This window comes from Anthonomus grandis, chromosome 6 (genome assembly GCF_022605725.1).
Source record: "Anthonomus grandis grandis chromosome 6, icAntGran1.3, whole genome shotgun sequence".
Taxonomy (NCBI): domain Eukaryota; kingdom Metazoa; phylum Arthropoda; class Insecta; order Coleoptera; family Curculionidae; genus Anthonomus; species Anthonomus grandis.
Window position 1 is genome coordinate 29,905,917 of NC_065551.1, and position 14,694 is coordinate 29,920,610.

At 30.4% G+C, this 14,694-nt stretch overlaps 4 protein-coding genes across 5 annotated transcripts; 2 read left to right on the forward strand and 2 right to left on the reverse strand.

Annotated features, from left to right (window-relative positions):
• The first annotated feature begins 92 nt into the window (after positions 1-92).
• On the forward strand, positions 93-3,349 carry LOC126736992 (uncharacterized). 2 transcript variants are annotated; one of them, XR_007660843.1, is made up of 8 exons: positions 93-235; positions 298-542; positions 1,198-1,532; positions 1,591-1,800; positions 1,873-1,972; positions 2,028-2,126; positions 2,180-3,095; positions 3,155-3,253. XR_007660843.1 is itself a non-coding variant. In XM_050441649.1 (8 exons), the coding sequence occupies exons 1-8, from the start codon at positions 208-210 to the stop codon at positions 3,218-3,220; spliced, it is 1,239 nt and encodes a 412-aa protein (XP_050297606.1). In that variant the 5' UTR covers positions 93-207; the 3' UTR covers positions 3,221-3,349. The 2 variants fall into 2 exon arrangements, 1 of the variants encoding a protein (XP_050297606.1); XM_050441649.1 differs by having other exon boundaries at positions 2,180-2,335; positions 3,155-3,349.
• A 107-nt stretch (positions 3,350-3,456) lies between these two features.
• On the reverse strand, positions 3,457-6,792 carry LOC126736996 (thymidylate synthase). The gene is made up of 3 exons (XM_050441656.1): positions 6,607-6,792; positions 5,742-6,468; positions 3,457-3,783 (listed from the first exon to the last, which is right to left on the reverse strand). Exons 1-3 carry the CDS (start codon positions 6,612-6,614, stop codon positions 3,574-3,576), a joined length of 945 nt encoding a protein of 314 aa, XP_050297613.1. The 5' UTR covers positions 6,615-6,792; the 3' UTR covers positions 3,457-3,573.
• Positions 6,793-6,905: 113 nt separating this feature from the next.
• On the forward strand, positions 6,906-14,412 carry LOC126736994 (peptidyl-prolyl cis-trans isomerase D). The gene is made up of 7 exons (XM_050441653.1): positions 6,906-7,178; positions 8,656-8,793; positions 12,885-12,991; positions 13,401-13,589; positions 13,645-13,871; positions 13,926-14,067; positions 14,124-14,412. The coding sequence occupies exons 1-7, from the start codon at positions 7,121-7,123 to the stop codon at positions 14,343-14,345; spliced, it is 1,083 nt and encodes a 360-aa protein (XP_050297610.1). The 5' UTR covers positions 6,906-7,120; the 3' UTR covers positions 14,346-14,412.
• LOC126736991 (uncharacterized) lies at positions 9,264-11,424 on the reverse strand. The gene is made up of 3 exons (XM_050441648.1): positions 10,296-11,424; positions 9,837-10,148; positions 9,264-9,785 (listed from the first exon to the last, which is right to left on the reverse strand). Exons 1-3 carry the CDS (start codon positions 11,353-11,355, stop codon positions 9,520-9,522), a joined length of 1,638 nt encoding a protein of 545 aa, XP_050297605.1. The 5' UTR covers positions 11,356-11,424; the 3' UTR covers positions 9,264-9,519.
• Positions 14,413-14,694: the final 282 nt, after the last annotated feature.

A 14,694-nucleotide genomic window follows, 5' to 3' on the forward strand; every position in this document is an offset into this window, starting at 1 on the left:
TCAATCTTATACATAGAAATCTGATAGAATTATTATATAAAATTACAAGGAGCCGATACTTTCCTTTCATTTAGATATTTAATATAATACTATAGAGGATTAGTTTGTTAATTATTCATACCAGTAATTATTTACAAAAGACTTATATAAGTTTCAAATTTGGGATAATTATCATTTACGTCAAACATACTCCCAAAACGTCTAGTAATGCCAACAACAGACTTATCCAATGGAGGTAAGAAGTTTATTCACAAAAATCTATATTTAGGATCTTATTGATAATTTAATATATTTTAGGATACCAAAAAATTCAGCTTATTGGCTTTAACCAAAAATTCATGTTTCTTTTGGGTATATGGCCCTATAAAACAGGCGACATAAAAGAACTGCTTTACGAATCTTACTTCTGGTTATCGTTAATTTACTTTCTTTTATTCAATACTAGCGGATTTGCGTTAGCTATTTTAACTTGGTCGGATGATTATATTGCAACTGCTTCTAGTATGGGTATTGTTATAGAGTATGTTAGTTGTGCTTATAAGGTAAATCACACAGTCAAAAAATATGTCAGACACTTAGCGGTTTTCCTGTTTATTCTACGATGATAAATGATCCTTGAAAGATAATAACTTTTTAATTAATCATAATATGTAATTGTATTTTAATCGAGGTCGAGATTATTTTTTGAGCCAAATTTTTAAATTTAATTTCTTCAGGATGTTTGCTAATCTTTGATGCAACTTGTGGATTTAATTTAGTATTTGATATTTGTTGTTGCGTTTAAATATCTTTATATATTTTATAAATTAACTACTAAGTACATTTTAACAGGACTTAAATCTTTCATATTTATTAATATTTTTTATTTGTTACATTTGCTATCAAACCTTGTGTCATAACCCTATTTCTTGATGCTTTCATAGTTGTAAGAGCAACCATCAACCTTAAGTCTTCCATTGTGTAAAGTTAAGTAATATTGCGAAACCAAAATTTTGTCCTTAATAACCGCAAAAAGTCAAACAAACGGTTTTTATTCACAATAATCCATGGCATAAATTCCGTCCAAGTTCAATCCCAATTTCAAACCTCGCAAACCATAGGCTGCATTCACTAATTTACTAAATCTTGCACCCTTCTTATCAAATGTAAAATTGCAATGCACTATTCAATAATTAAAAATAATAAAGTGGCTTTTAGATTCTTATATTCAAATCCAAAACATTCAAATGCCTTATTCGTCAAATAAAAATTAAGGAAAACCAGATTCTCCAAAGTCAAGACTCAGATTTTATAAAGATCTATAGACAGGATGCTCAGGATAATAAAAGCCTCGTTTTATTATACACAATTATGGGAACTACCGGAATAAGTCTATACTTTATCGTACCTTTAGTGAGCAATATTGTAATTCCATTGGATTACAATAATAAAACTGGGATTATCAAGCACCACTTTATTGTCTTCACCTGGTTTCCATTTGACCCTGATAGATATTATTGGGCGGCATACTTAATACAATTTTTTGGTTGTTTGTAAGTATTTATTAATGGAGCTTAAAAAGTTTGAACTTTTATTAAATTATATTTTTAGATACGGTTATGCCTATATAGTGCATGGAGGAGCGTTTCATTTAAGCATTTTATCTTTTATTAAATTAAGACTCAAAATTATTCAGCATATTTTTACAAATTTTACGAAGTATTCTGAAAAGAGTCAGCGAGAATATAAATTAGAAACGGCCGAGCAATCCCAAATGGTTTTGCTTAAACTCATTATACTTGAACATCTTGATATCATAAAGTTAGTATATTCAATATGTTTAAAATTTGATCAGCAGCTATTAATGTAAAATGCCTTTTTATTAATTTATAGGTTTGTGAAAGATCTGAACCAAGCTATAAGAATTTACACTTTATTCAATTTTATAATATCATCATTTCAACTATCCCTTGTAGTGTATCAACTGTTTAAAGTAAGAATCTTCATGGTATATATTTAAAAAAATAAATACGTATATGGTTTTTCAGCTACCTTTTCTAAAAGTAATTCCAGTATTTACTTATTTCACAACCCTGAGTACACATTTATTCCTAATCTACAGTGCTGCCCATAATATTTCAATTGAGGTAATTATTCCGAACTAAAATTAGGCAAAATTATTTTTCTTTCTTGGTTTTAGAGCGAGAACATTGCGTCAAGTATTTTTAAAGGTAACTGGGATTCTTACTCTTTCAGAGTAATTAAAACAATGCAAATGATTTGCATAAGGGCACAAAAGCCCCTAGTAATGACGATTGGACCCATTGCGGATGTGAAAGTTACGTCGCTGTTTCAGGTAAATTTATAAAGGTCTGTCCAAATAAAATTTTAAAGTGGATATTTAGGTGTAGTCAAGCATATAGTTATATCTAACAATGAAGCTTCTATCAATGCGTCTTTAATAATATTTGAATGTTTTTGAACCTTTTAGAATACTAGCAAAAACAACGTATATTGTAATTAGTTTTGAATTTCTCTTAGAAAACCCCACAGAGAAAAGTAGAAACCATTTTCCAAAATGTGAACATTTTATTTTTAGGCAGGTTCTATACTAAATCTTAAAAGTAAAAAAAATATGTTTATTAAAAGATTTTTTACTTTACAAGGCTTGACATCTTGCAAAGTCCCACATTTAAGCAATTGTTAATATGGATCCTTAAATGTGAGTTCCGCAGTAATTTGATCCGCATAACCAAACAAATATAACACTTCAGCAGTCTCTTGATGAAATGAGTTTGTAAGTTTTTTGTCTTGATGTAAAATGCATGTATTACCAATGTTCCTTTGTATTATTTAAACAAGGCAACTTTTACCCTCCCTAATGCTATAATTTTGCTAATAAACAATCAAGAATACTGGTCTCTTTTTTAAATTGGCTCAACAATTCACTTTTTTTCTGGAATTTTTCCTTCATCCATACTTTACTGCTTTACTTCTGCAAGTAATATGCTGACTGATTATTACATTACTTTTATTTTGAGGTAAACACTGTTGCTAATTGATCAATCCCAGAACTGGAATCATTCCAAGTGTTTCTACTTTCTCGACTGAAAAATGTATTGTTTTAATTGATCTTGTTTTTAAAATTGAATTTTGAATATTTTTTTATTTTCAGATATTCAAGGCATTATACTCATATATTTGCATCATTTTAAGGATATCAAATACAAAAATAGATTAGTTTAATATATATCTACATCAGGTGAAAAACAATTTTAGGAAAAAAAGGTGATTTATTTAGTGCAGATTATAAGGATTATAAGTAATTAGTACTAATAAATATGATATAAATGTTCCAAAAAGTAGCTAATAAATAATCACTAAGCAATTATTTTCTTTATTTTTGAGTATCCTTTGGGTTCATCAACAGTTGATTATTGCAATTCCAAGGAAAACCAATAAAAAATAAACACTCTCTAAAGTAAAATATGATATATATTTCAATAATTGATTTTAAAAAATAAATATAGTATTACTTAAAATTAATACTGGGCGCTTTAATATTATTTTGAATGACCATATTAGAAGTTAGGATTAAACAGCCATTGGCATACTTAACTTGGGGTGTGGGTCATATCCAGTGATCTCGAAGTCATCAAACGTAAAATCTTCGATATCTTCGACTTTTCTTTTTATATTCAGTTTTGGAAATGGTCTGGGTTCCCTGGCAATTTGCTCTTTTAATGCATCGACATGGTTGAGATAAACATGGCTATCTCCAAGGGTATGTATAAACTCTCCAGGCTGTAACACAATGTATGTGTTATTATATAAAATGTGTTATTATGTGTTATTATATAAAAATGCCCTTTAGTTTTTTACTTAAATATAATTGAAATTCAACGGATGATATATACAAATAGAGCAATATTATACAGAATGCAACAAATTTGCAGGTCAAACATAATTGCTAAAAAATTTATGCAAGAAATCAATATATAATGAGAAAAATTGTTGATGCAGTAGACTTTGGTCCAACACCCTCCATTTTTTCAGATTGAATTGAAACCTTTACATAAAGCTAATATTTGCCTAACGTTTATACCTCTTGTAAAATTTACATTTAAAACGGAAATTATTTGATATAAGCTGATAATAATTGAAATCATTTGATTTTATATTGAGATTTATTTCAATTTCTAGTCTTGGGAGTTTGCGCACGATTTTTCGCACATGATTCATATAATAAATGATAAGAGATCAAGGAGAAAATCAAATAAAGGACGGATGAGTCCAGGAAAGTAAAAGAGGTATTATTATACCGCCCTTCCCTCCTTTAAACGGCATAAATAAGTAGATTAGAAAAACGATATACAAATTCTATACTTATTGGATTATCAAGGATTTAAAAGACTTATTAAAGATATTTTTTCTACGTTTTTTTAATAAGTTTTATTGAATTTCTCTTAGAAAATCATGTAAACGTTAGTCAGTTTTAACCACAATAAATATGTCTAAATATAATTAAGGGAATCTACAATGAACAACAGATCAATAAGTATTTTTTGTATAATATATATTGAGGCTAATTCATTGGTTCTTTTTTTTAGCAACAGAAGGTTGAAGGTTACAATTAGTAACATCAATTCAAGGGTGTTAGACATGTTTTTGAATTGTTGCACAATTGACACTGCTCTCTGCTGTTAGCCTGGCACTGCTGGAAGGACTTTCCCAATGGTGTGAATTAAACTTATTCGATACATCTGAATATTGATATAGAAAAAAAAAGGAAATTGAATGTGATTAAATTTTCTGAAGTTCTTTTAAATATTTCCATTCTTTAATATGTTTAGTAGAATTAAGAAAAATTCAATGAAACTCAGTAACAGAGTATATAGTAAATATTGGAATGAGGTTTTTAGTTTGTATTTATAGTAGTTATAATTGTTTTTAAGTCTTTTAAACCCTTTAGAAGGCACCACTACATCTCCTCTACTATAGACACTACATATAAGTACCATAAATCTACTCATGTATGAGGTAGTTTAGTGTAGTAGTGGTAGTAGTTAATTTAGTAGGTGAAATCAGAGATCTTTGAAATGTAGAACACATTTGACTGTCATCAACATTGAGCATCAGTATAAATTTATTTAAATCTACAAAGTAGGGAGGTATGGTACTCTTTAGTATCCCAATTTTTTTTCTCTCACCTAACCTACTCTATATAGTTTATAATATTTAGTAGTTTATAAATAATATTATATAATTCTATATAGTATATATTGTGAGTTTGAATATTTGTAAGTTATTTCTTCTACAATGACATTATACATTTATATATAAAGATTTGTATTAATTAATAGAATTAGAATTTGTTTATTGCTTATACCTCCAGATTCTAGGAACAAAAACAAGAATCAATATTTTGTATAATATTTTAAGGAACTTCATGATCCATCCATCTGGCCAACTATAAAAACATTCAGAAAAAAATGCTATTGTCAGAAGTTGAACATAAATCTCTCTTTTCTTATTTCAACTCAATGAACTAAAAACTAAATGAAGAATTTCTACACGGGATCTACTGATCCAGTTTACCAATAAAAATTACTACTTAAAAACAGTGTTCCAAAGCTCTAAAAATATTTAAAATAAGTAAGCCAGATATCCTGGAAAATGATCATTCCAAAGGAATAAAAATAACCAAGTAGTTTACTTTAAAAAATATATAAAACTTATATATATGTGTATAGTTTACTCACCTTTAAATCTGTAATGTGTGCAATCATACAAGTCAACAAGGCATAACTCGCAATGTTAAATGGAACACCCAAACCCATATCGGCCGACCTCTGATATAGTTGACAAGATAATTCACCGTTTGCAACATAAAACTGTACAAGACAATGACATGGGGGTAAAGCCATTTCAGGGATATCTACTGGATTCCAAGCACACATAATTATGCGCCTATCAGAAGGCTTGGTTTTTATTGTCTTAATAACATGAGCCAGTTGGTCAATCCCTTTGTTTTTATAGTCAGCATGCATCCCTTTGTATTCAGCACCGAAATGTCTCCACTGAAAACCATAAATTGGCCCCAAATCTCCCTCTTCCCTGTCCTTTAACCCCACAGAATCTAAAAATTGCCGGGTACTATTTGCATCCCAAATATGGACATTTTTGTCTCGCAATTCAAAGGCGTTAGTGCTCCCTCTAATAAACCAGAGAAGCTCTTCAACAACTGCTCTCCAGAATACTCTTTTTGTTGTAAGGAGGGGGAAAACATTGTCTCGTAAAGAATATCTCATCTGGGCTCCAAAAATTGAGTAAGTACCCACACCAGTCCTATCTAAAGTTTTAAATCCATCATCTAGAATGTGCTTTATATGTTTTAGGTATTGATACTCTTCATGTTCTATAGTTTTCTGTCTTTTCTTCTCACCGGCGCCATTCACATGGACTGACTCAATTTCCTTGTTTTTAGTGCTAAAATCATGTAAAACTCATTAATTATTTATCTGTGCAAGCAAAATATGAAAATTGGTTAGTAAATAATAATCTTTTTTAAATTAATTTAAAAACTGCCCTCACAGGCAACAGCATTGGTCTTAAGTTTGCACTTACTCAGACATTTTTAGGTAGATGGTAAGATCGGTAGTCCGCGTTGATTTAGCAGACCTAATAATTTTTTTTATGTATATGAAGCTTTATAGTTTATTTATTTATTTAAGTTTAAATTATGAAATAATAATATTTTAAAGGCAGAAAATTAAGCTTAGTTGCTTTTAGGTTATTCTTTTTCGCGCCAAATTTGTTCATATACAAATGTCAATTTTTACCTGTCAATAGATCACGGAGCAAAGACCAACCAAGAAAATTCATAAAAAAGAAGAAATGAGGTGATAGATGTCAGATTTGTTTTCTTTTTTTATATATGTTGTTATCTCCATACAAATGGCAAAGTAGAGATTTTGTATACCAATTTATATTCAATTTATTGTTAGCTATATAAAATACTAAATGTATATGAAAAGTGAAAATTTAAATACATTGTATATAGTCGCGTAAAACGTTGAACAAACAGTATAAGGGTAAAAACGAATTTAAGGGTAAAAAGCAGCCCTTTCATTCAGAAAGTATGGATTGTAATAAGGAGTGTTATGTATTTTTAGATTTTGCTTTTAATAAGGTCAAAGGTAAACGAATATTACTCTATCATATAAAGTATTAATTGAAAATTTAATTAAAAAAAGTTCCCTGCATAATAAAAGCCAGTTCGCTACTTTCCCCGACTTTCTTCAAAATGAAGAAAACAAATCTGAAAGAAACTTCAAATTATGTCATAAAAGTCTCAGAGAGAGAGTCAAGAGATATTTAAATTTGTATATATTTTAACACAGACAAGAGCTTTTAATAAAAATAAATAATGCTTAACATATTTTACATTTAACCACACTATTGTTATTTTAAATAAGTTGGTGTGCAACCTAATTGTTTAAACAGAAAAGGAAATCAAGAACTTTACTTTCTATGGATTATTCTATGATCTAAGTCAAATTTTACAAATACATTGATATTAAATTTTGAAAAAACATTAACATTATGACAAAACATTACAAGCATCTCAAATTATCATAAAATGTGTCAATAATTCCTTATTATTATTAAAAAAATAGAGTGCATGTTATTAATACTATAATTGCACTAATTAAATATTATTTGGGGTAGATATTATCTTTCATTAGATATTTTTACCAGGATCTGTAATATAAATCTATATTACATATAGAATTCACTTAATGTATATAGATGTATCAATCAACTTAAATACTTATTTTAATCAATTTCTTCAAGCTACAGCCATACTATTGTAATTTTTTTTTAATTATAATGTATATTTAATTGTGTATAAAATTATTTACATTTCTCTAATTCCAATAGCAAATCATACCTTCCTCACAATCACAAAGTTTCCATCACAAACTTTGAAAAGATCTTTGTGAGGTGTTGATTTATTAGAAATCATAATGCATAAATTAAAACTCAAAATTCTATATATTGTTACCCCAAAGGGACTGTATTCCACAGGGAAGCATAATTGGATGATTTGATTTTATGTGTACCTTTAATGGAATAAAAATCCAAAAAGTTCAATAATGAATTGTTGCATAAGCATATAATTGTTGAATATTTCAAGTATTAGTCATATTGAGTATATTTTCTATCTATACTTACATATAAGATAGCAAAATTCTTGCTGGCAATTGCTCGTGTTTAGGGCCATTTCGAAGTCTTCCCACTTTTTTGATACTGATTTTTGGTAACACATACTTTAAAAATGAACTGTATTTGTGCAACACATTCATTATGTTATATAATTTCTTAACTAAATTAACCTCTTTGCATTCCTATATTAAATAGGAAAAAGTAAAAAAAGAAAACAGAAATATGTGAATGAGAATCAAGCTTCAGCCTCATGTTACATGCATTTGTTTACTTCATTATCAATAAATTGATGAAGAACTTTTCCATAAAGAAAAGGGGGCTTTATTAGTTTTCATTCAAATGCTGTGGTATAAGTTTTTAGGTAGTTTAATATAAAAAATAGTAATGTACATTTTAAAAGAAGTTTAAGTTATTGCATAACTTTTTCCATTATATTTTATGTCATAGCTGGACGAGTGGTGATAAAACTGTATAAAGACATAGTTCCCAAGACTGCTGAAAACTTTAGAGGCTTATGTACTGGAGAAAATGGAATTGGACATCAGGGAAAGCGACTCCATTATAAAGGAACTAGGATTCACAGAGGTATAATAAAGTTAATGAATGCTTAAGATATTTAAGCAATTTGAAGAACTATAAGATTTTTTTTCTTAAAAATTGTCTTCTATTTCCACCTGTAGTATTAAACTTTTAAGTCATAATCTACTGGATTTGATATGATATATAACGGTTTTTAAATGCACCAAAATAGATAACTATTTAGTTTAATCTGGGTGAACAATCAATTTATCATTTTCTGTTGTCTTTGCTTAGTGTAAGCATATATTTTCTGTCTATGTATCTTTGCAGCAACTCCTATCTGTGTCAATTCCTGAAATAATGTATATGGAAACGTATTTTATTTGCTCCGAGGATTCTTCAATATGTAATTATTTACAGTATATAATTTCATGATTAATTTGAATTCCTAGTAGTTTGTGTACGTCAATAAAACCATCATCCTTTATTTGGATGCACATTATTAAACTAAAATCAGCATCACACTATAGACAGAATTTATCAGTAATAGTTTATTAAACATTGTCAATTCGATACATGTTACAAAATCAAACAACACTTTTTTTACCAAAATTGACCTTTAACATTGATTAAAACTTTTGACTTGATGATGAGTTTTTAGTGTTTTGATAAAGAAAATCAACCTCATACTGCCTTCTTCTAGAAATAACATTATGGTATTTTCCAAACTATTTAAACAAATTAATTTGATATTGATAGGTATGCTGTGAACTGGATGTAGGTTGCGTCCTTTCAAGGATTTATCATTTCAGATTGTACTGGCTTTATATCATCTTCTTTATTTAAGAAATACTCCTTTAAATTTTCTGTCGGTTTATCGTGAGGTTCCTCGTGATGAATCGCCTCTAATTCCTCCCGATGTTTTTGATGTATGCGTTCCAGAAGCTTCTTCCCTAAACCTTTTTTTAATCTTCGTTTTACTCCTGGGATATCTTCACTAGGTTCGATTGTTCTTATGGTACTCTCAGTTCTATCATCAGAGACTCTTGACTCTTCTCCTAAAAAAAGGTTCTGATTATTTTAAAAAAAAATCATTCTATGGCACTAACCGGTAACAGGGACTGATTCGTGATTAATTAGTGATGCGGCATGAATCGCATCCATTTCTTTCCGATGTTCTTCTTTTATTTTCCTTAACAAAGCTGCACCTCTAAGTTTTCGTACTGGCTTTAAAGGAGGAGTTAATTTAGGATTTTCCGCTTCGTTGGTTGCGGTATTTCCATTTGATTTCTGCTTCTCTTCAAAAGTTGCATCTCCAGATTCACGACCTGATTCTTTTGGAACTAGGGTAGATTCTGTCAATTTTTCTTCTGTGATATCTGAGTTATCGTCTTCTATTGCATCGTTTTTTACCAAACCTTCTAAAAATAGTAATTTCACTTTAAAAAAAAGAAAAAAAACAGCTAAAAAATTGTATCAGTTGTAAGTTTTTCTCTGATAATCAAAGATGTAAATACAACTGATAATCAAAGATGTAATAACAACATACTACTATTCAAGATATTTACCAGTAAACTCCTGCGGTTTATCAATATCTTCATGCTCTTTCTCACTTAAAGGTGGAGTTTTTAGAACTATTACTTCCTCATCGTCTTTATCAGGACCCTTCTTCGGTAAATAATCCATACTGATTGTATAGGGCGATCTAGGGTTCGCCTTCAATTTCACTCTGTTAGATTCGAGGCTATTGAAGTTTTTTGACGGCTTATTAGACGATTCTTCTGTACTCTTCGAATGTTTCGAAGATTGTTCTTTCGGTCTGCTATTATGTTTAGAGTCATGATCACGATCCTTCCTTTTTGAACTCGTTTTTTTCCCATTGCATTTACATGCCGAGCAATTGCAATTGCAACCACAATCCGGCTTTTTATTATAATCGTTTTGATTGCAACAGCAGTCATCAGAATCCGATTCGTTTTGATAATACTGGGGCTGTGGATTACAACAGCATCCGTCGTTGGGCGCAGGGCAGCATGAGGGACAAATTTGTTCGCTCGGCGGTAGCGGGCAGCACCTGCAGCATTTGGTTTTCGGTTTTTTACAGCAGCGGGGATTACAGCACGGACTCTCGTTTCTCGGCTTTGAACAACAAGGTTTACTTGTGCCTTTGGAACAGCAACATTTAGGATTTTTATTTGTACAGCAACACCCTTTTGGTTTAAATTGTTCACAACAGCAATCACAACGAGCGGTTTTAGAGCACCCTGTCTTATTATTGGATTTGCAACAGGATTTATTAAGTGTGCATAAAACACTTTGTTCTGGCGGTGAACAGCAACAGACTGTGGTGTTTGCGTTGTTGCATTCACCTAAGGGTGGGCAAGTTATCCAATTCATGATCTTTTTGCAATTGTTCTCTATTGTGGACGGGGTGTCGGTGAATTCGATTTCCCAACCACACGGTTTGCACTTTCGATTGGGAGTCTCTATTACATAAGCTACTCCAAATTTACCTTTCATTTTATTCTTAGGAAACTGACAGCACTGGCAAGGTGTTGTGGGACACTTTAGGTAACGGGACCAGTTTTCACGCAGTTTGCTAAACTGAGAATCGTTGCAGTTGCACATTTTACTAGAATTTTGTGATGTTTGATTTATCGTTTAATGTTTCAAATTGACAAATGATTTGACTTTTTGTCATGGGATATTTATTTTTTTTAGGTCGTTCCATATTTTGGCCTTGAAACTCATCCTATCTGTGTTCTTTGGCTTCATACACTGTCTGATGTTGATCGTGTAATATTTTATATCTTAATATTTAATATGATATTCATTTATAACTCGTTTAAGGAAGATTGAAATAGACCATCCTCCTTGGAGTAATTTTTTTAAGAGCTGCCTTAACTTCAACATCTCCTTATATGGGGTGTAACATAAGTGATGACTTTAATTTTAAGGGGTGATTCATTGTAATTCTTTAAGTAAAAAATTCATTTAAACATATGTCCGGAGACGCTTTGTTGTTGAGATACAGAGTGTTAAAATTTTCTTTAGTAAAACAATTAAAAATTTAGAAAAAATAAGTAAAAACCATATCTCAGCACGTATCTGACTGGTTTAAGCAATCTTGCCAAGAAATGTTCCTGCACGATTAGAGTTTTGTCAGTGGTTTCTTCATAAAAATGCGCAGAAGAACTCTACGTCTAGAATTTTATTTACAAATAAGGCAAGTTTTTCATGGGAAGCCACAAAAATCATTTTTGGAACAACGACAATTTTTGGGCAGGAATTTTTGGTTATCGGACCGCATTTTCTCCCTCCTCGTGTGCTGATACTTACACACAATTTCTAGAAGAAACATGGCCAGATCTGTTAGAAGAAGTACCACCAGCAACAAGAAATACAATGTGGTTTATGCACGACGGAATTATCGGAAATATCTTAACATAATACTTTTCGTCAGCAATGGATTGGTCGGGGGAGACCTCAGCTATGGCCAGCACGATCCCCAGACCTGAATCCTCTGGACTATTTCTTTTGGGAATATCTGAAATCGCTTGTTTATGCGGTGCCAGTGGTGAGAATGATTTAAGAAACAGATTTGTAGATTCTTCTAATCGCTACATTCCAACCTGACAATCGATGAGAAGAACATTGCATGCTTGTATTGACAGTCGTGGTTCTCATTTCGAACATTTGATTTAATAAAAATTTGATGATATTTAAAACTCAAGTACCTTTTTAATATTTTTTGCAAAAATTAGGCGACTTAGAAATAAGCCAAAGAATACTTTATATTACCAAACTGCAAAACATTTACCAAATTCGCTAAACGTTGTTTTTTAGATATTAATAAAAAATCGATTTAACAAAAAAAGATTAACACCCTGTATCTGGAAAACATCTCCGGACATATGTTTATATGAACTTTTTTAATTAAGTTACAAGGAGTCTTCCCTTAAAATTACATAAGTCATAAGATGATATAAATAGCCTGTGAATGACAATTTTTAAAAAGAATCTAGGTAATCTAAGAAACACAAATAATCTAAGATCTTATTCAATACTCCCAGGAAAAGAAACTATCAGGCCTAATTAGTTTATATTGAAATATATTTAAATTTCCAATTGTAGTTTTATTTGTTTGATGTTTTCAGTTATCCCACAATGTATGGTACAAGGTGGCGACATTATTTATGGAAATGGAACAGGAGGTGAGAGTATATATGGACAGTACTTTCCCAGTGAAAATCATGAGCTAAAGGTATTTTTTCAGGAATATTGGGTTGTCCATTTTTAAAACAAAAAAAAACCTTGAATATGAGTTATCATTTCAACATTAACGGTGTAAAACTTTGTGGTTTATTTCTTAAACAATCTCAAACTCACATAAAAAAGAAAAATTAACGATTTTAATTTAATTTAAAAAAATATACCATAAGTTTTTTTTAAAATGTCGATTTTAATGGAAATTAAAGGAGGATTCTAGAGGACGAATTACGCGTTTAATCAAATTTTTTAAAAAACATACCTTTACTGGAGAATTGTTTAGTTTTACTTGTAACAGATTTTTACGTATTTGCCTAAAATTTATTGAAAGAAACGCCTTTTGGAAATAAACACCTCAATTATAACATAATTAGTCAATTGTTAAAGATAAAATGTTATTGTAGCACACAGAAGAGGGCATGGTAGGAACATCTAATAATGGTTTAAACAAGAATTCGTCTCAGTTCTATATCACTACAGTGCCCTGTCCCCATCTGGACGACGAAAACGTCATATTTGGAAAAGTAGTGAAAGGGCTCGATATTATTAAGGATATGTCTGAAATTCCTAGAGTAAATGATATTCCACAAGAGGTCAGTGAAATATTTGCTTGTTTATAACATTTATATTGAACTAAATATTTTACAGGAAATTTTAATAACCGATTGCGGTGTTCTAAAACCGAATGAGCCTTGGAATTATGAAGAAAATGATGGGTCTGCAGATGTATACCCCCCATGGCCCAATGACTGGGAAGGAACTTTAAATAAAGAAGTCGTAAATGAAGTCATAAATAATATTAATGAGTCGGGGAATACATATTTTTACGAGGGAAAGTATTTAGACGCCGAGAGAAAGTACAAAAAAGTATTGAGGTACTAATTAAAAAAACAAATATTTAAAGCTTTTTTAAAGCTTGCATTTTTCAGATATATCGCTTGGTATTTAGAAAAAACGAATAACAAACGCGGAACTGACTTTTCGGATATTCGAAATGCGGCGTTACTAAATTTGACGGCAGTCAAACTTAAAATAAACAGAAATAAAGAGGCTCTAGAGTTCTGCAATGAAGTGAGTATAGAGGAATCTCTTTTTTACGAAGTTTTTGAACCGTATGATTTTTTTAGATTATAAAGGAAAACCCGTGTAACGGCAAAGCATATTACAGACGGGCGAGGGCTAAACTAGGTCTAAAAGAGTACGATGAAGCTCTTAAAGATTTGAAAATTGCATATAAAATACATCCAAACGATATACACATTAAGACCGCGTTTGAGACGACAAAAAAGAAAAAGTTAAATTATTTAAAGAGGGAAAAAATATTTTTTTCAAGAGTATTTAGCCAGTAAGTTGTACTTGTTTTAGTCGTTGTTGTTATTGATGTTTTAGATTTTATGAATAAAGATTTATTAAGTATCTTGGTGAAATTTCACTTAATATACCTTTGATCTACTAAATTAGACTTTGCGCGAAAATTGTTGAAAATATTATGTACGACTAACTAATAATTTACCTATTGGGCTTTGAGAGACTTTTTTTGTCATTATATTATTTATTAATCGTTATTATAAACGACGAACAAAAGGATTATGACATAACCATTGTGAAGTTCTTAGGAGTTTTTCAATGGAAGGATCATCTATGAGGTAAGAAGGTGACAAGGAGTGTTAAATTTGGATGTTCCAGCTGAAGATCTAA